Source organism: Elephantulus edwardii, unplaced genomic scaffold (assembly GCF_000299155.1).
Source record: "Elephantulus edwardii isolate Elephantulus edwardi_28Jun2011 unplaced genomic scaffold, EleEdw1.0 scaffold00019, whole genome shotgun sequence".
Classification (NCBI taxonomy): Eukaryota; Metazoa; Chordata; class Mammalia; order Macroscelidea; family Macroscelididae; genus Elephantulus; species Elephantulus edwardii.
The window spans coordinates 14,644,487-14,665,589 of NW_006399769.1; the positions used below are offsets into that span (position 1 = coordinate 14,644,487).

The window sequence follows — 21,103 nt, forward strand, 5'->3', positions numbered from 1 at the left end:
ACAAAATTCAAATACATTGTTTTCCAGAACAGATTCTTCCAATTTCCCTCACCCCCCACAAACTCATCAAATTGTACAACTCCATGATTAATCTCTCCCTCCCCCTGCACATCCTCATCTGTCTGCTTCCACTCCCCCCACATCCTTAAAATCATTCTATTTCATTTTTATGTATGGATCCTGTTTCACTTTTATGCAAATAAATATCCAGCTTTCCCACTAAATGGACTTTGACTTTTCACTGAAAATACACTGTCCATGTTGCTGCTGTTAGGTGCCACTGAGTGGACTGTGAATCACAGCAGAACAACAGACAGACCTTGTCTTATCCATGACCATCTCACAATCTCCCTCATTCTCCTGGCTTTTGTTACAGTCGGTGTGTCAGTTCATCTCACTGAAAGTCTTTCTGTCTTTCTCTGACACCCTACATTTCCAACACCATATTTTTTTTGCAAGAACTGGCCTTTCTGACAACACGCTCAAAAAATACGAGACGAAGTCGGCAATCTGTGGGATTTTCAATACTTGTCAACATCACAATTCAAAGGCATGAATGATTTATCAATCTTCTTTATTCATTGTCCAGGTTCCAGGGACTTAAATGCCATGGCTTGAATCAGGTACACCTCAGTCTTTAAATTTACATCTTTGCTCTTCAGCACTTTAAAGAAGTCCTAAATAGCAGATCCCCCAATGTTAGATGTCTTTTGGTTTCATGACTATAGCCACCTTGGGTGTTGACTGTGGATCAAAGTAAAATTAAATTCTTGACAACAGAGCCCAGGATGGATGGATTTATTTCTGGATTTTCAATTCTGTTCTGCTGATCTATGTATCTGTCATTGTGCCGGTACCAAGCTGTTTAGTACTGGGGCTATGAAGTATGTTTTGAAATTGGAGAGTATGTGGCTTTCCAATTTGATCATCTTTAACTTTGCTTTGCTTATTTGGGATCTCTTTTCTTTCCACATAAAGTCAGGTAGTATATTATTTAATGCAGATTTCAACTTTCCAAGGGATGACTAGGGAATTTAAGTGCTCATACACCTGAGCACCATCAGCTCATCATTCAGCCTCCACCCCTAAAAAAGTACTCAATCCGGATAAAACTCAGCTCTTACTGTGCAAACCCTACCCCCACTGCCAATCAAACTGCTGTTCTATACAAAATCAAAGGGCCTCCTCTTGTCCAAATGATGCACTCTGTTTATAAATTAAACAGAGTCAGATTATGCTGATAGTAGCATCCCTCTCACACAGGCATTCTGATGAGATGCTTTTAGAGGGATAGGGAGGGAGCTACAGCTGGTATGCCAGGAATTGCATGTAATTGACAGGAGTTTAGCACAAGTGAAAATCACCTATTGCGGGCATCCTAGGATAAAAACCAATTGAGGATCACTGCTTAGTGCTCCTTTCAGCTCTATGAATCTTTGATTCTACACGTGCTTACCTATTTTCCTCCTACCAATCTGCCTTTCTTTTAGAAAGAAAAGGCAAGCCTAGAGGGGGAAAAAGAGAAGGAAACACAACATGACTTTGATGCTGCTTCCAGGAACATGTTCTAGCCAGCCTTTATCTTTTGCTGCTGAATAGTAAATAGTTTTCTTATGTCTTCTGTTTTGTTTGTTCCAAATACCTAAACAAAATGACAACATTTTCCAAGAACATACATGTTATCAGTCCCTATCATTTTGTCTCCCACTCTTTCGTTTAGCTTGTTTTCTTTATTTTTTCAATAGTTGTTAGTTTTTGGTTCTTTCAACCAGCACTCTCATTATTGGACAATTAAACAAAGGTTTCCTATAATGCGTTAGATACCAAGAAGGATTAAATCACCTGAAATCAATAAGTGTTAAGTATCAGTGGCATAAAACAAATACTTAGTTCCTACTAACCTCAGGTCAATTATCCTTATCCTATGACCACCCGTTACACTTTGACTTTCCTCACTCACCACCAGTACAATTTTTCTTTCATGTCAAGTCCAATGGTCATTTGGCTTGTCTGTTTTATAGTTTTTTTTACCATATGACAATAGATCAAGTCTGTTGTTTTTTAAAAGAACTTCAGTGCAAATCAGCCAACATGAAGCCCACACTTTCAAATTCCATTAACAATTATGAATTACTATAGGCAGGTCTGCAGATGACACAACCCTGCTTGCTGAAAATGAAGAGGACCTGAAGCACCTGCTGCAGAGGGTCAAGGACTGCAGCCTCCAATGTGGATTGAGGCTCAATGTCAAGAAGACAAAGATTCTCACCACTGGACCAATTGGCAGCATCAGGACGGATGGTGAAGAGATTGAGATTGTACACTGCTTTAGTTTGCTTGGCTCCATAGTCAACAGTCTTGGCACCAGCAGCCAGGAAATTAAAAGGCGTATTGCCATGGGAAAGTCTGCTGTTAGGGACCTCTCCAAAGTACTGAAGAGCAATGGTGTCTCCCTGGAGACTAAGGTGCATCTGACACAGGCCATGGTCTTCGCAATCACTTGCTATGCATCAGAGAGTTGGACAATGACCAAGGAGGATAGAAGGAGAATTGAGGCCTTTGAGCTGTGGTGCTGGAGAAGAGTATTGAGAATACCATGGACTGCTAGGAAAACAAACAGATTTGTCCTGGAAAGGGTTAAACTGGGTGGCTCCTTGGAGGCAAGGATTCTGAGGCTCCGTCTAACATACTTTGGACATGTTGTGAGGAGAGACCGGTCCTTGGAGAAGGACATCATGCTTGGGAGGGTGGAGGGACAGCACAGGAGGGGAAGACCCTCTATGAGGTGGATTGATTCAGAGACTGGGATAATCGGGATGGGAGTGTCAGAGACAGTGTGATTGGCACACGACAGAACAGAGTTTAGGGCTGTTGTACATAGGGTCGCTATGAGTCGCAAACGACTCAACAGCACATAACAACAACAACAACAACAACAACAACAACAACAACAACAACGGCAGGTAGTTTTCAGAATTGTGAAAACATTTAAAAAAAATTACATGCAAGCTCAAATTAGCCAAGAACTGAGCCCCACCTAGTCAGACCTACTTTTTCATGATTTTGAATGTGTTCTCAGAAGTACGCCCCCACAGGGGTTTAGCACCCAATGTTTTTCCACTAAGCAAAAACACATATTTGAAAAAGCATTTCTTTTTCATCATTCAGTAACATGTGTTGACTGACGGCTGATTGTATGAAATGCTCACATCCCCTACACCAAAGAAAAAAAAAATCCTTAAAATGTAGGCGAAAGAGATGCAGGCCAACTGCAGGCCTCCTCCCCTCACTCGCTTGCTCTGCTACAGCATACCCAAAGTATGCAAGCTGGTGTTCGTGTACATGGCAGGTGGAAGCATCAATGTCAATATGCCGCAGAGTAGCTGGTTGTAAAGGGGCAATTAAGCCTTCTAGAATTATCTATATTTATACCCAGTATTCCCCACTGTATTCCTGAAGTCATTTCCCTTCCTACCTTTATAGTGTCAGGAAACCTGGGCCAATCAGACAGGAGCATGTTATATCTTTTAGGTCCTTAGGGGAAGAAACGAATTGATTGATTTTACCTATGAACAAAATATTTAAAAGTCTGAACACTGGGGGATATCCAGCAAGTCATAGAAAAGAAGTCAGTGTATCCTCTGTAATCTGAGACAGCAGAAACAAAAATATGGTTTGTATTGTTTCCCGTTTTTACTTGCTAATGCATTCCCTGATGGGTGTCCCCATGACATTATTGTTTGGTCTGCAATCAGCTTATCTGGCTGAGTTACAAGAAAGATGGAGTGCTGCTTGTGGTTTCCCGTTACTCTGCAGCAAACAAAGGCTGCCAGCCTCATGACAGCCAGGCCTGGCTCACATGCTCCAAGAAGTTCAGTTACATCACATCATTTTAGCTACAACTTGCAATAAAACAGATTAATCACTGCAATCATTTTTAACCACAGAGAGACACTATGGAAAAGTGGGGGAAGAATGGGATCAACTGCTGTAAATTTTACCAGTTTTTGAAGATAAGGTCCACTTTCTATTTTCAAATGCCTTTATTTTGATAAAAATCTTTACAACCAGCTGCACCAAGCTTTAGACATCAGTGGTGATTTTTAGAGTCACTGCAGAACAGTCTTATTTTTAAAACTACAGCAAGTTCATGTACCTAAAACCATTTCAGAACAATTCCCAAAATGTTTAGCTGATGCCTTATTCCAAAGGAGACACATTCACTACTTCAAGCTTCCAGTTTGTTGTTTCCAACTTATGTACAGTTCTTTTCTCCAGAAAACAATTACAAAATGGGCCTCAGGTATGCACACAGTTGAGGCTCCAAGAAGGACAAGAGGTTTCTCTGAAAGATAGTCACAAAATAGGTGAGCTCAAGAAATGAGGAGACCCCAATTATGAGGTCATGATTAACAGAAGTCATATGTACCACAGATAAACTGGGGTGCACTGCATTGCAGATACCAAAGGGAGTCTGGAAAACCCTTTCTCACCTGTTATGGTTGAACTGTATCATCCCAAATATGTATCCCAAATACTAAAATCCTGACCCTTATATCTGCAGATAAAGACTTGCTTGGAAATAGGGGTTTGTTTTGTTGTTTGTGTAGGGTATGTCCTCAACCTAATCACTTCTAAATTAAATAAAAGCTTTTAAGATAAAGACAAGACAAGTAGAAGAATGGATGGCACTTGAATATCTTCAAGGAACTGAGGGATGCTGGGGTAGGGGTAGGAAGCTCAGACAAGGATCTTTCCCCAGAGCCAAGAGACAGCAAGCTGACCCTGAATTTGCACTTCCGGTCTCTTAAACTGCAAGAAAATAACTATCTGTTCTTTTTGCCAAGCCCTGTGGCATTGTTTAACAGCAGCATTAGAAACTAAGATGCCCCCTAAATACTTCCCAAGTCCCCACTCCTTAGCTTCATGACCTCACACGTAGCACTGGCCCTGGGAGTGTCCCTGTCTCCCTCAGTGCTCTGTCACACACATTCACCCCACCCAGAGGAGAGAGGTAGATGCATTTTATTTCTGTGCCATTTATGACATTAAGCACAGTATTAAATGAACTCCATTTGATTAAACAACTGCCAGCTCGCACTAAGTGTAAGGTCCAGATGCACCCCCAACAAAAGCTGATCTTCCATGGCAATCAAGAACACTTGCAATTACGAGCAGTCAGCCTGATGGGGACTAAGAGCTCTTTTTCAAGCTCCGAAGAAGGAAAATCAGTAGCTACAGACAAATCACAGCAAGTTGGGTATAACTGGTTATGAACTTTCCAAGGCATAGCAAAAACTCTCTCTTTTTTTTCTCCTCAAGGCCAACGTCAAATGTTACCCATAAGATGGTAGATACGAACCACTCAAAGCATCCCCTCTTTTTGTGTTTATAAATTAGTTTTAAAAAACAAGTTCTGTGTGCAGATGATAAAAAATGGAAGTAAGTGTCTCTTTTGGAGAGCAGAGTGGTGAGCATTTAGTGGCCTTTTGTATGAATTTTTACACATTAGTAATAGAATGGGCTGAAACAAGTCAATCACATTTGGATATGACCAGCCTCATGACACTTGAGACAAGGAAAAAGATTCTACAAATCTAGTGATTAAAAGTTGTACTGTTTCATTAAAAACTTCAATTAAAAAGTTGTACAGGTTTTTTAAAAAAACAAACAAACACAAACCCACCAATATTGACAAGGATGTAAAAAAGCTGAAACTTTTAGCCATTGTTGAGGGGATTGTAAAAGGGTGCACCAGCTGTGCAAAAACAGATGAACCGTTCTTCAAAAGATTAGGAGGGAGAGGAACTCTTAGACACTGTTGGTGGGATTGTAAAATGGTACAACCACTCTGGAAGGCAATTTGACATTTTTCTCAGAAAGCTGAATATAGAAATACCATATGACCCAGCTATACCACTGCTTGGAATATACCCTGAGAGGATGGGAACTGAAGCACACACAGAGATTTGTCCACTCATGTTCTTCATAGCAGCATTATTCACCATCACAGGAACATGGAAACAGCCCAGATGTCCAACCACAATCGAATGGACTGAGAAATTATGGTATATTCACATGATGGGATACTGCATAGCACGCATGAGCAAGGATTTTGAAAATCACGCTAAGTAAACTCAGTCCTGTAAGGACAAGTAGTACTATTTAAGACTATGGTTATAAAAATATAAAGATCACTAATAAAATGTGTATGAGGATCCAAGGAGGTGGGGAAAGATAGGAGCAGAAGGCTGAGGATGAGCTGGGGGTAATCATAGGGTCACACAATTTGAGGGGTAGAGGAAGGGTTGTATAAAGGAAATGGGAAAGATCTGGTATAAAAAACAATGTATACAAACTTTATAAGTAAACTAGTATAAAATAAAAACTTTCTTTAAAGCCAACAAAACAACCCACAAAAAGTTAAATATAGATTAACCATGTTGTTATTGTTAGGTGCTGTGGAGTCACCCATGGCTCATAGTGACCCTATGACCACCAGATCTGAACTTTGCCCTACATGATCCCCAAAATATCTATCACGCCCAAGCCCACTGCTGTAGTCACTGTCCCAATCCATCTCATAGAATCTTCCACTCTTTTGCTAACCATCTATCTTTCCCAGTACGATGTCTCTCTTCAAAAACTAGTTCCTCATGAAAATATGCTCAACATAAGTGAGATGAAATCCCACCATGCCACCATCTCTAAGGAGCACTCTGGTTATACTTCCTTCATCAATGACCACATGACTCAGCAAGTCCTCTCCTAGGTATATACCCAAAGGACTGAAAACCAGAGACTGAAACAGCATTGTTCACTCATGGTCACTGCAGCACTATTCACAACACCAGAAGCTGGAAACAATCTAACTATCCATCAACAGTTAAATCAAAATTTAGGGGTGGGGGGCGAGGGGGTGCACATGCACACACACGATGTATACTGTTTAGCCATAAGGGGAAAAGAAATTAAATTCAGACACAAACTCCAACATGGATAACCTTAAAACAGATTATCCTGAGTGAAATGAGTCAGTCATAAAAGAGAAAAGATCATTTATGATCCTATTTATATGAAAGACCTAGAATAGGCAAATGCATGAACGTCAAAGTTCATTAGTGGTTACCAGACAGAAGATGACAAGGGAGACAGAAGTGTTTGGCTAGGGGACACTTAAGGGTAGTAGAAAAACTTGGAAACAATCGTGATGATTTCATATGATTGATAGGATTAATGTAACTAAATGCATATATTAAAATATTAAGGGAAAATATTTTATTAAATGTATTTCACTACAATTTTTTTAAAGGCATGAGTATAACAATCTGTCCCTCCTTCCTGCCTTGTTTAGTATGAACTGACAGTTATTTAATCAAATCTTTAGTGTGCAGGATGAAAACAGTTGAACTCCTACGTATTCCTATTTATTTTCACAACTCTTTAAAATTTGCTTTTGTCTGTTTATAATAGTATATAAAAGTACAATTTCATCAAATAGGGTGCATTTAATACTGTGTCTCATGTCATAAATGGTACAAAAATAAAATACATGTTTTCTCCCCAGTAAAAAAATGATGGGAGGCCCAATGTAAACATCAACCCTCATAGGCAAAATCATTTCTCACTACCCAGATGTGAAGCTGGGTTCTCCCAAGAAGTAGGAAGAGATTTAGTCTCTAAAATGGGTGTGTACATACCAAGCTTTGATGTGCAGGATGAAAACAATTACAATATGTATTCTTCTTGTCATCTTCAAAATTCGCTTTTGTCTTTGTTTAAGATAGCATATAAATGAGTAGTAGTCCTGGCACATAATTTTAAAATTAAGAAATATAAACTATAAAGGATGGTGGCCTAGTGGCAAGAAGCTGCACTGCAATCCCAGAGGCATGTGGTTCAAATCCACCAGATGCTCTGATGGAGAAGGAGGGACAATCTCCTCCTATACCAGTCAGATCTGATTTGATGGTACACATACACAAAGTTTAAAAAAAAATTATATAGGATGATGCTGGAATTCATAATCACATCCACCCAAAACTCAGTCGCTGTCCAGATGACTCACAGTGACCCCACGTGTGTCAGACCAGAGCTTTGCTCCACAGGATTTTCAACGGCTGATTTTTGGACGCAATTGCCAGGCCTTTCTTCGGAGGTAGTTCTGGGTAGATTCAAACTTCTAGCCTTGTGGTTAGCAGTCAGGTGCATTAACCATTTGAGCCACCAGAAATTTCACTGACCTCCCAGTACTCGCAACACTGAAGAATGCTCTTTGCTGGCAGCATCTTCTGATCCAAGAGAAGTTCTGAGAATAATACGTAAACCACTTGGGTGGGGTGTGGGGAGAAAATGTGCTATGCTCTCAGCTTCCCTAGATAAAACTGCTCTTGGGAAATAATTATTCTAACACAAATGATACTTTGGTCTACAAATGAGCTGAAGAAAACCATCAATCTATTTCTGTGTCAGGTAGAACTTGGTGGGTCCCACACAGACTATTAATTTCATGGCGAATAAGCAACATGGGAAACAGATAAATCATTAACAGAATGAAAAGCAAACGCAATGAATTTCAACCAATTCTCCCACTCTTCTTTCTCTTGCAGAGAGCAAAATGACAATTTATGTCCTACTGTCTTTGATATCTCTGTTTATCTCATTACGAGGAGAATGCTTCTGAAACTATATGGACATGTTTTATTTCAAGTTTCAAGAATTCAATTCCAATTGATTTATATTAGTTACGAGATTTAACGTGTAGAATGATAATCTTCACATTTCTAGCTCATAAAAATAAAAAGCACTACAACATTGATTTGTCTTTTGTTTATTGTAGATAATACAGAATATTGAAATTTTATTTACATAAGCGTGGTACATAGAATTGAGCATCAGTGTTTACTGGTTTGGGTAGAAATTTTAAATTAGGAAATAAAAATAATTAAAGGCAAACAGAAAAGCATTTGGAATTTTCATATCATTTCAGGGCCTTAAATTCCTACTTAAATTAACTTCTCCAATGTTCTTCACAATGTAGTCACCAGTCTCATCAGTTTATTTATTAAAGTCAGTGTTTTTAGAAACTGAAAGAAACATTATATAATGTTTCCAACTAAGTCTCCTTCCATCTGTCCTCCTAACTTCCTGTTTACCCATTAGTTTAAACATAAGAATTGTGCTTGGAACAAACAGAATGGCTGGGAATCCCCCAAGGGCCTTGCACTCCATCACTTTGCTCAATATTGCCTGTCATTTATCTACCAATGTTAGCAGACTTCTCAAAGGGCTTTCTTTCCCTAGCCTACTAAGTTGTTGTTGTGTATTGTCAACCAACCAAGCTGACCCTCCAGTGGGTTTTCAGAGACAGTAAATAGCATGGGAGGAGGGAGGTTGCCCATCTCTCTCCCACAGAGCAGCTAGTGGATTCAAACTACGTACCTTTGCATTGACAGCACAGTTCCTTACCCCTAAGCAACTGTTATTGTTGTCATTGTTATTTGCCTGTGACTTATAGCAACCCTATGTACAATAGCTCTGAGCTCTGCCCTATCCTGAGCCAGTCTCACTGACTCTGATACACCTATTCCCATTACCCCAGTCACTGTGTCAATCCTTCTCCTCACCTCTCCTGTGCTGTCTCTCCAACCTTCTCAGATAGTATTCATTTCCAAGGACTGGTCCTCTTGGCCACATGTGCAAAGTAAGTGAGACAGAACTTAAAAATCCTTGCCTGCAAGGAGAAACTTGATTTCATGCTCTCCAAAACAGACCTGTTTGTTCTCATGGTGGTCCACAATATGTTCAATACTCTTAGCAACACTCAAAGGCATAAATTCTTCTGTCATCCTTAGTCATTGTCCAGCTCTCTGATGCATTGCAAGTAACTGAGGAACATGGCCTGGACCAGGTGCATCTTAGTCCCTACACTGACATCATTACTCTTTAGCACTTTGGAGAGATCCCTGACATCAGATTTTCCCAAAGCAATTTGTATTTTGATTTCTAGACTGCTGATGCCAAGAGTGTTGATTTTGAAGCCGAGCAACCACAATCTCTTCTCCATCTATCCTGGTGCTGCCAATTGGCCCAGTGGTGAAAATCTTTGTCTTCTTGATGTTGAGGTTCAATTCATATTGGAGACTACAGTCCTTGACCTGCAGCAAACACTTCAGGTCGTCCTCAGTTTCGGCAAGCAAAGTTCTATCATCTGCATAATGCCAATTATTGATGAATCTTCCTTCAATCCTGATGCCACATTCATCCTTATAAAGCCCAGCCTCTTGAATGATCTGCTCTGCATAGAGATTGAAAAGGTATGGAGACAGGACACATCCCTGACACATTCCTTTCCTGATTTTGAACCATGCAGTGTTTCGTTACTCTGTTCTGAGGACAACTTCCTAGTCCAAGTATAAATTCGCATGAGCAAGCTCCCTGAATCTACTAAGAATATTTGCTATATAATCCACTACAAAATATAGACTCTTCTATTTGATGTGAACTCTGTGAGACCGTGGTTTCTTTTGTTGAGTTTTTGGTTTTTCCCCCATCATGTCTGTGCCTAGTACAGTGCTTGGCACTCAATATTATATTTGTTTAATAAATAAATGAATGAACACAGAGTTTACCTTTATATTATCTATCTCTCATTCTATGTCTTATCATTTCCTGTACCACTTATACACTATCATCGTTATCTGCCATTAAATTGAACCATAAACCATAGCTGAGCCCCCAGCAAGTTTTCAGAAGCAGTAAATCGTTTGGGAGATTTTTCCGTCCTTCTTCCAAGCAGCAAATGGTGAGTTCGAAACTGCATGCCTCTGGAACTGAACACAGTTTCCTGCCACTAAACTACCAGAGATCCCCTCTCCTTCTTATACACTTTGATCACACATTGCACACCTCCTTACTGGATATATAGGTGTTTTACATCAAAAGGTGTCTTTATAATGACTGGTATTCTCAGTCACATGAAGCTCTAAGTCTGAAATGCATGCTGCTGAAGTTTCCACCCAAAGTGTACTCAACTAATTCCAGCTCTTCAATTGCTGAGTAAAGAATCATTTCATTTGCATGTTTACCAGAACTATGTTACACCACTGAAGCTTCCTTATCATCAAAAGTTATCTAATGCTGCAAGAAGGTACAAATGGAAGAACTTAAAGTGATTCCGAGCCATTGATCAATTCAAAAGAACTCTTCCATAAGTGGACAAATATTCATAGCACAACCTCGCATGCAAAAGGTCTTCATCTGGGTTTTTTTTTTCGATTGAGTATTAAATTATGGCAACATGTGAATCTAATTCTCTCTAACGCATTTGATATGTTCTCACGCTATCCCCATTGGCAACATGGTGAAATGCGGTCAGTACATCTCTCTTAGTACAGCACTGAATCCTCAATTATATGTAAACTCTGTTGGTGAATCTGTCTTTGTAGCCCTGGCAGGAAGTCTGTTAGAGCAGAATTCTAATCCTGGTCTTGAGGCTTAACTGACTTTATCAATTGCTTTCTCTTCCAGTCTTCTAAGATCCAGGAAGTCCAACGTAGACCTTCCAGAACTATTCTGGGCTGCAATTGAACTAAAAATAATAATGAAGGGTGAGAATCACAACGTGATGCTTCCCCAAAATATATGTCCCATTAAGATCAGTGTTTTTCTAGCTCCCATGATCTCTCTGAAATGGTTCAAAACTCAAATTAATTGTCCTTGAGCCAGAATTAACTGATAGCTGACCTTCCAAAGGTATTTTCAAGGCTGTAAATCACAGGAGAGGAAATTGCCATTTTTACCCCACAGAACCACTGGTGGATTAGAACAGTCAGAGGAGCAGACACCTCTACTGGGTTGGCAGCGCAGCACAGTGGATCATGCCAACAGAGCTTCCCAGATTGTAAGTACAGATAGAGTTAGAGATGTTCATAGAGTAAACATAGATAGTTAACAGAGAAAATATATATTTATAGGATAAATACACATTTTCATGGAGGGAGCTCTAGTGGCCTAGTATAAGAAGCTGTGCTGTACTGTGTACTGTAATCAGAAGGCACACAGTTCAAATCCCCCAGCTGCTCTAAAAAAGAAAGATGGGCAATCTCCTCCCATGATATTAAACTGGATCTGAAAACCCACTGGACCACTATGGGTTGGTTCTGACTCAACGGTAAAACAGCAACAACAACATAGAGTACACACATATTTATGTGGTTGTTGTTTTTATGTGCCGTCAAGTCGCTTGTGATTCATAGTGACCCTATGTACAACAGCCCTAACCTCTGCTCTGTCCTGTGCCAATCTCACTGTCTCTGACACACCTACCCCAATTACCCCAGTCACTGAATCAATCCACCTCATAGAGGGTCTTCCTCTCCTGCGCTGTCCCTTCAACCTCCCAAGCATGACACTCCTCTCCAAGGACTGGCCCCTCCTTGCAACATGTCCAATGTACAACAGACGAAGCTTCAGAATCCTTGCCTCCAAGGAGCAGCTTGGTTTAACCCTCTCCAGGTTGAACCTGTTCATTTTCATAGCAGTACATGGTACATTCAATACTCTTCTCCAGCACCACAGCTCAAAGGCATCAATTCTCCTTCTACCCTCCCTAGTCATTGTCCAGATCTCTGATGCATTGCATAGCAAGTGACTGTAAAGACCATGGCCTGTATCAGATGCACCTTAGTCTCCAGAGTGACACCATTGTTTTTCAGTACCCTGCAAAGAGATATTTATAGAGTGAATACGTAGAGAAAGAGTGAAGAAATATATATTTTACTAATTCTTTGCTGTTGAGTTCCAACTGACAGTTGTTGATGTTGTTAGATACTATCAAGTCGAGTACAATTCATAGGACCATTGATAGAGAGCTCTGGTAGCCTAGTGGTAAGGTGTTGTGCTACAATCCCAAAGGAACACGGTTCAAATCTACCAGCTGCTCCACAGAAGAAAGATGCACAATCTCCTCCTGTATGAAACTGCCTCTGAAAACCCACTGGAGAGTTAGCTATGGAGTCAGTTCCTCTTCAACGGCACACAACAACAACATTGAGTTTCTATGGCTATAGACAAAACAGAAAAAGAATACTCATTTTTCTCCAGGACAGCTACTGGTGGATTTGACCCACTGTAAATTCAGTCTTTTGGTTACCCATGCAACAGCCCATACACACGCGCGCGTGCATACACACACACACACACAAAGAATATTTAAGCACTCCTTGGAAGCAAGGATGACAAAGCTACTTTGGGCATGTTGTTAGGAGGAGGTATTCCTTTGAAAGGAACATCATAACTTGGAAAGATAAAAGATAAGCAAATGAGAGGAAGACCCATAACCAGATGGATTGACAGTGAACAAGTTCAAGTAGATCAGAAATTATGAGGATGGTATAGGATAGGCAAGGTTTAGAGATGTGCTTGGGTCTCTATGATTTGCACTCAACTCAATGTCATCTAACAACAACTATCACACGTGTATCACACATATAATTTGCAAATCAGTTGCCCACTGTATGTTTCTGTCACTTCTGCTTACTCAGCCTCTAGTAGAAGGAAACACAAATAACTTCAATTGTAAGAATGTCTTATATATTATGAGTTCTACTTTTCCTCCTTGCAGATTTCACGTAGCTCTTGGCTTTGCTATCTAGACCTGTTGTTGTTGTTGTTGTTAAGTGCCATCGAGTTGTAGACCACTCATAGCGACCCAATGAATGAAGGACCTGAACACTTGTATAACTTTCATCATTTCTCCAATTTCATAGAGTTTCCAGAGGCAAGCTGTTTCAAAAGTGGATGCCACTCCTGCTTCCAAGCTTGTTTTAACTGAGGAGCTCCATCAAACACTGTCTACCATGGGTAACCATTATCACATTTGACACATCAGTATCACAGTGTTTAGCATCACAGCAACCACAAGTCACCTTTGTACAACAAATGGACAGACCAGTGCTACACCACTCAGAAGAATGTTTGACCAAATGCGTTTTTAAATAGGAGGCCGAATAAAAGCAACTCACACCCAAAGGTGAGTAAATATTCCACTCTAATCTTCACCAGAACCAGAAAACAAACCTCTGTAGAATTCAGCTGCTCCACACGACTTCCAACCTGGATTCCAGCCCTATACTGCTGACCAAATGTGTTATAGGAACAAAAAAGTTGTTTCTTCCCCCCCGCTTCCTGATATTCATTGCCATAGATTCAATTCCAATTCCTAGTGATCCTTCAACTGGTTTTCAAGGCTATCCATCTTAACAGAAGGAGACTACCCATCTTTCTTCCTCAGAATGACCGGTGGATTTGAACTGCTGGAGTCCGAAGCAATGTCCTTCCTCATGACCCACTGATCATCTGAGGTGTTCATGGGCCTCTTTGCACCTCACATCATCTAAATTCACTTTTCCTCATTTCCTATTTGTTGGTAGTATTTTATTTTCTTAAATTTCACAGAAACATAAATTCTTAATGCTAGTAGAGACCAATGTGCTGATTTAAATTATAATGAAACTGAAACCCAGAAGAATCATGAACTAGTCCAAGACTGGTTGGTGTTGTTGGGCACTGTCGAGTTGGAGCCGACCCATAGCTGACCTCCAGTGGGTTTTCAGAGGCAGTTTAATCTCATGGAAGGAGACTGAGCATTATTTCTCCAGCAGGAGCAGCTGGTGAATTTGATCTGCATACCTTCAGGACTGCAGCACTGCGTCTTACCACTAGGCCACTAGAACTCCTAATAATGTTGAAAATACTAGATTCAGGGTTTTTACTATCTCTTGAAAAATAAAGTATGATCTTACAATGGACCAGCAGAGGTGTTGTTGTTGTTGTAGGTAGGTGATATCAAGTTGAGTACAACTAATAGCGACTCTATGGGCAACAGATTTGAACCTGTCCTACCCTGTGCTGTCTTCCTGATCTCTGACACACTTGAGTCCATTGCTACAATCACTGTAATAATCTACTTGGTTGAAGGTATGCCTCTCTTTCACAATCTCTCTATATTTCCAAGCATAATGTCCTTCTCCAAGGAATATCCTTTCCTAGCAACATGCCCAAATTATGTGAGATGCGGCACTACCATCCTTGCCTCCAAGGACCACTCTAGCTGCATCTTCTCCATGACATATATGTATATTTTTTTGCCAGTCCATAAAATATTCAGTATTCTTCTTCAACATCCCTTTAGTGGTTCAATATTAAGATTTTTTCTTTCATGGAGGAGACTCAGGTTCAGCTCCTAATCCATGCTGTTGTTGTTATGTGCCGTCGAGTCGCCTGCGACTCATAGCGACCCTATGTACAACAGCCCTAAACTCCACTCTGTCCTGTGCCAATCGCACTGTCTCTGACACTCCCAACCCAATTATCCCAGTCACTGAATCAATCCACCTCATAGAGGGCCTTCCTCTCCTGCGCTGTCCCTCCACCTTCCCAAGCATGATGTCCCTCTACAAGGACCAGTCTCTCCTCACAACATGTCCAAAGTATGTTAGACAGAGCCTCAGAATCCTTGCCTCCAAGGAGCCACCTGGTTTAACCCTTTCCAGGACAAATATGTTTGTTTTCCTAGCAGTCCATGGTATTCTCAATACTCTTCTCCAGCACCACAACTCCAAGGCCTCAATTCTCCTTCTATCCTCCTTGGTCATTGTCCAACTCTCTGATGCATAACAGGTGATTGTGAAGACCATGGCCTGTATCAGACGCACCTTGTATCTCAGAAAAAACAGCCACCACCCATCTGAAGGTGAAGGCTTGCAGTTTGCTGTGATGCTGAAAAAATTTCAGCATAACTTCAACACTAAGATGGACTAAAAAGAAAGGTCTGGCAAACCACTTTTGGAAAAACTTTGTGACCCACTCTTAAACCAAATTTGAGGATGGCACAAGGCCAGGAAGCACCTCATTTTACTCTGCAGGGGGTAACCTTAAACAGGAGTCAACCAGACAGCAGCTGACAGCAGCACAACACACCTCACCTCCAAACTCCTCATTTCTAAATAGTGTCAGCTCAGTAACTTCCAAAAAAACCAAAATTTGCATTCTTATAATTGTTATTGTTGTTGTTATTGTTATTTTCAAACTAGAAAATTCCTTTAAGTTTTATCTTCCTGATCCTGAAGAAAACGGTCAGCAAATGAGGTCTGGACACTGTTGAAAAGCACACAGCAAAACGAGCAGACAAAATAGTGGTGGGCCCACATCTACCAATATATCTTAGAATGCTTCAATTTTCTATACAAAGGATTAGCCAAACACCATTAATATTATAACTCTGATACTGTTTTAAAATAAAATTTGAAATATACATCCATGGCTAGAAAAAACTAGCTTTAACTTATATATGTTGTTGTTGTTGTATGCTGTCAAGTCAGAACTGACCCATAGCTGACCCTCTAGTATGTTTTCAGTGGCAGTAAATGACACAAAAGATTATATGAGTTCTGCCTTATGGGAATGTGGTGCTGAAAAATCAGAAGTATTCTAGAAAAGAGTTTGATTAATGGATGAGAAACCAAACTAAATAGCCTCTAAAGTCTCTAAAGTCCCTTGTACCTGAGATTATTTCATTATGGACCAGCCAGGAGATGTGCACCACAGTCAGGCATGGTATCTCCAGAAATAGGGTCCATGCTGGATCATGTGTGTGGAGGGGTGTCCCTCTTCTGCTACTGAACTAGATGTTGCCTGCTCATTTCAGACATTCCTCTATATCCAATTTGCATGCAATCAAATACTCCAGGCACAGAAAGAGTGTCAGGAAATGCAGCTCTGTCATTTCCAAAGACAGACTACACTGCTTAGCTTTCAAAATTGCCTTGCCTAAATGAGCATGCCAAAACCGAGCCTCCAAATTCTGCTTTTAGAGTTTGTTCATGTACTATGCTACTATCAGAATTAATTATGCAGCATCTTCATGAGGTGAAATCAGATTTGGAGAAGAGTTAGGAGAGGAAAGAAAAAGGTGTAGTTCCCAAAGGAAGATTACAGTATCCAGTTTCCCCAAAAAGCTCTGGAGTCCTTCCATGAACAGACAGATTCTGGATAGCAGTCCCCAGCTGAGCTAAGGAGGAAGGTGGCATGTTTGAGATCAGACGAATATGCCAAGTGACACGATTCTTAAGGCCAACACGCTATTAACCCCTCCTTTCTGTTTCATTTCATCCCAAATGGAATTTAACACAAATTGGGCCCTTTGTTTTTCTGAGATTCCCCAACTCACTAAAGATTAAAATGCACTGGTTTTCGACTTTAAAAAAAAATGCTCAATAATGAATCCAAGGAAAAGAGCCTTATTTAAAAAGAGCCTTATTTATCTTTAACTCTTAGAGGAAATAGACACACAGAGAGAGAAAGAGAGAAAGAGAGAGAGAGAGAGAGAGAGAGAGAGAGAGAGAGAGAGAGAGAGAGATTAAGTTCTGGAAAACAGCAGGAACCCTGACACAAAGGTTTGTTATACTGAATATTTTTACCTGCATGAGATTACAAAGAAAATGCTCTGTCTGATTGCATGCAAGGGAGCCAGGTGGGGCATGAATTTACGAAGAGCACACTGATGCTGCCAACTCTGCGCCACATAACAATCAAAACAAAACAACCGCACAGGGTTTCACAACCAGAAGAGAGAAGGGTCTTGTGGAGCTCAAGTGCAAATCCAGGGCGCTCTTGAAGGCCAGGGGCTGACCCTCTGCACAGCTCCCCTTATTGTGCCTGGACCCTGAGGCCGGTGGGGTGCGCTGGGGGAGAGTCCTAGAAAGATCGAAAACACCGGTGCCCTGTCTGCACTGGGCTCCCTCTACCAACGGTTTGAAGGCACCGGGTCGCCACGGAGTGGGAATCGACCTGACAGCGGTTTGGGGGTTTGGCGGTCTTAATCCACAAAAACACCACACCTCCAATGATCTAAGAACGGTTCATTCGGTCTCCCTTAGCTCCCCATTAGCAGTACCCGTTACCTTCTTCTGAGATTTGCACCACTTTCCTTCCAAGGGTTATTTCCGAAAGGCAAACACAACTCTAAGGAAGGAGGCTGACTGGGGAAAATTGAATCTATTTGACTGTTACCCTCCTGCGGAACAGCGTCAAGAAAACACTCACTTGCCTTCCAAGTCTGGTAGGGATACAAAGAGGACAGGGAGCGGGAAAGAGAAAGGCAAATTCAGGGGAGAAGGAGACGGCGGCAGGGAGGGGGCTAGAGCGCAGACTTAGGAGAAGGGAGATCGGAGAGTAGGGGAAAGAGAAACAGGGAAAAAGAAAGGGAGAAGGTTAGGGCCAGCGGCGGGCAAGGACCGAAGAATGTGCGGGAGCGCAGCGCGGCAGCCGGCGGAGGCGGCCCCCGGGACCTGCGCGCCCCGGGGGAGTCGCGGGCTGCGCTCCCCGCGCCAGCGCCACGGCGCGCCCCGCCGCTCACCTTTCAGGATGAGGGTGTCGATGTCCCTGTCGATGCCCAGGAAGTAGCACTTCCTCCAGAGGCCCGAATAGGTGGCGAAGAGCGGCCGGCCGCACTCGGCGTCCAGCCCGCCGAGCCCCAGCAGCGAGCGCCAGGACTCGGGGTCGGCGCGCCCGGGGCCCCCGGGGAGCAGCCGGCGCCCCAGAGGGGGCGAGTCCCGCAGCGGCAGGTGCGACAGCGGCATCAGGCGGTTCTTCTGGTCCGGGGGGTCGGCGCCGGCTCGGCTGCGCTCGCAGCTCTCCTTGTGGCGCCGGGGGTCGGTCTCGTACCAGTGGTCCGTGAAGATGGCCGTGACGAGCAGCCCCAGCGAGCAGAGGCTGAGGCCGAGGCTGAGCGCCGTGACCAGCGCCCGCGGCTCCATGGCTTCCCGGGCCGCTGGTGGGCTCGCGCGCCGCCGCCAGACACAATGCACTTGGCCTTGGCTCCGCCGCGCGCCCGCCCCCTCCCTCCCTCCCACGGCCTCCCCGCCCCGCGCCTGCCCCTCCGCGGGCGATCGCCCACCGCCCGCCGCCCCCGAGTCCCCGTGCCCCGTCCCCACCGCCTGCGCCCCCACCCCTCTCTCTCCCCGCGCCCCTCCTTACTTCCAGATTCGCCAGTCTCTTCAGCGACCCCCTTTAGCTTTCTAGGACCTCCTCCCCTTCCCCATTCCTTGCTGCCTCTCCCCCCGGCCCTGTCCCCACTTTCCTCGTACTTTACTTTAACTTCCCGGTCTCTTGCTTCCCTCTTATTTTGTCCCTCTGCTGTCAGGCTTCGCGTGCCTTTTATACCCTAGTCCTCAACTGGCTGCTTCTCTCCACCTACCCAGCAACACACCGCCTCGTCTCTCGTCCTCTTCCCACCAAAGACTTTAAAAGACATCCACCGATATCATACTCAGTTTTGCCATTTGTCCAGATTGATTTTGATCAGTGTCCCATTTTGTGCCCCCATCCAGGGCCCAGCTGCTTGGTATTTAACTCTGAGGTATCCTGATCTAGAATCGGAGACTTTGGCTCCTGCTTGCAGAAGGATGCAGCCTCTTGGACTTAGACCCTAGGGCAGTTCTGACAGCGTTGCTCTTTCCCTCGCTCTCACTGGGAAACAGTGTTCTCTCTGTTTCAACTCCTCTTCTCAAAGAAGAGACACCTCCGGTGTCACTGGAGCTGTAGGACTGTGGCCAGAGAGATTCTCCTTCCTCTCAGGCTCCTGGAAGATGGACTTCTGTTTCTCTGACAGCTTTCATCTGGCCCCAGGTTGGCTGGCCTTGAATATCCAGAAGAAGGACGTGAGATCAATAAACCTTTGCAGTGGCACCTGTTCTGTGAAGTGATTATTGCCTTTGAACAAAGCAAGCCCTCAGTCATAAATCAAAGTAATGATTTTCTTCTCTGAAAGTTTGTGCATGGACTGGGAGGGTCCACAACAAAGCAGTGGGGTAAACTGAAGTCAGCATCTCAACTTGGTTCTGCTCTTCAAAGGCACTCAACAATGACAAGTATTAATTCTAATAGAAGCAGAGTCATTTTCTAAGGTGAGAAAATATGAGGACCCAGCCAAGGTACTGAAATAGTTAATTGTTTATGTTGTGTGGACTCTACAACGGAGATGCCGTACCCTCCTGCCACTTGGTGCCCTTGACTTCACTGACCAAGACAGGAAATCATGTTGAATGAACCCAGGATGGCAATCCTTGTGTTCTCATACTATGAAATATTAATGATCAAGTGATTATGAGACATTCATTAGATACTAAATGTCATTACTCCACAGTTTAACAAGGCTTGTTAATTAATGCCCCACCTCGATTGGTATTAATGTGATTCATGTATTTCCTCTGGAATGACATTGGTAGAGCTGGTATAGGACTCTTGCTGGAATTTCTTTTCATTGCTGTTTGTGCTCAGCATCTTCAGAGAGCACACTTCCAGGGAAGATGGTGTGTCTGTTCAGTACATACATAGATCATTTCTTCCAATCATATCAGACCCCCCTGCCCATTCCTGCTGACCTGACAATGTGAATTATTGCTTGGATTTTCCCACAGCTTCAGCAAGATCTATGGTAAGCTCTAGTCTAATTAAGGAAGACAAAGAATCTTAATTTTAGTCTTCCTCACACCTATAAGCTTTTCCTTCACAGGAAACGCTAAGCTCATCAAAGAAGTCTTATCTGGATTTATACCAAAATGATGAGACTTAGAAGCTTTCTTTTATTTATACTCTATAATATGTGTAAGATCCTAGGTTTTCTGGAAACCCAGAGAAAATATCTTTAACTGTGAGCCCACAATTGGCATCTGAAATTCACAGAAGTTGTCATATGTCCTTTTCTTTTTAAAATATGCCTTTGGAGATATAAAACTTGCAGGTCCCAAGGGCTGTCAACCTTTTAGAAAGTCTTCACCTCTTTCTCAAATACTGATGTGTTTATTACAGGAAGTGGGCATTCAGTCACATTTCAGAGTCACCTGATTATCTTTATACAATAAATCCTGTACAACTGCAGCTAGACAGAAATAAAGCTCTTTTTGGGGCACTTCTGTTTAACTTAAAAGAGCGTGATGTTGAGCTTCAATTTTCAAGCCAGAACTCTTTGATCATATCCTTCTTAGAAAACAGCATTATCCTTGGAGCTCATTTATGTCTATGTTTAAAACCAGTCTCAGCA

At 42.4% G+C, this 21,103-nt stretch overlaps 1 protein-coding gene across 1 annotated transcript in view; it reads right to left on the bottom strand.

The window, feature by feature from the left end:
- LOC102866956 (transmembrane protein 178A-like) overlaps window positions 1-18,880 on the bottom strand; it is a 98,056-nt gene extending 79,176 nt beyond the window's left edge. Inside the window, exon 1 of the mRNA XM_006882332.1 lies at window positions 18,419-18,880. Coding sequence (XP_006882394.1) covers window positions 18,419-18,818 — 400 coding nt within the window. The 5' untranslated portion in view covers window positions 18,819-18,880. The remainder of the gene's footprint in view (window positions 1-18,418) is intronic.
- Between the last annotated feature and the right edge of the window lie 2,223 nt (window positions 18,881-21,103).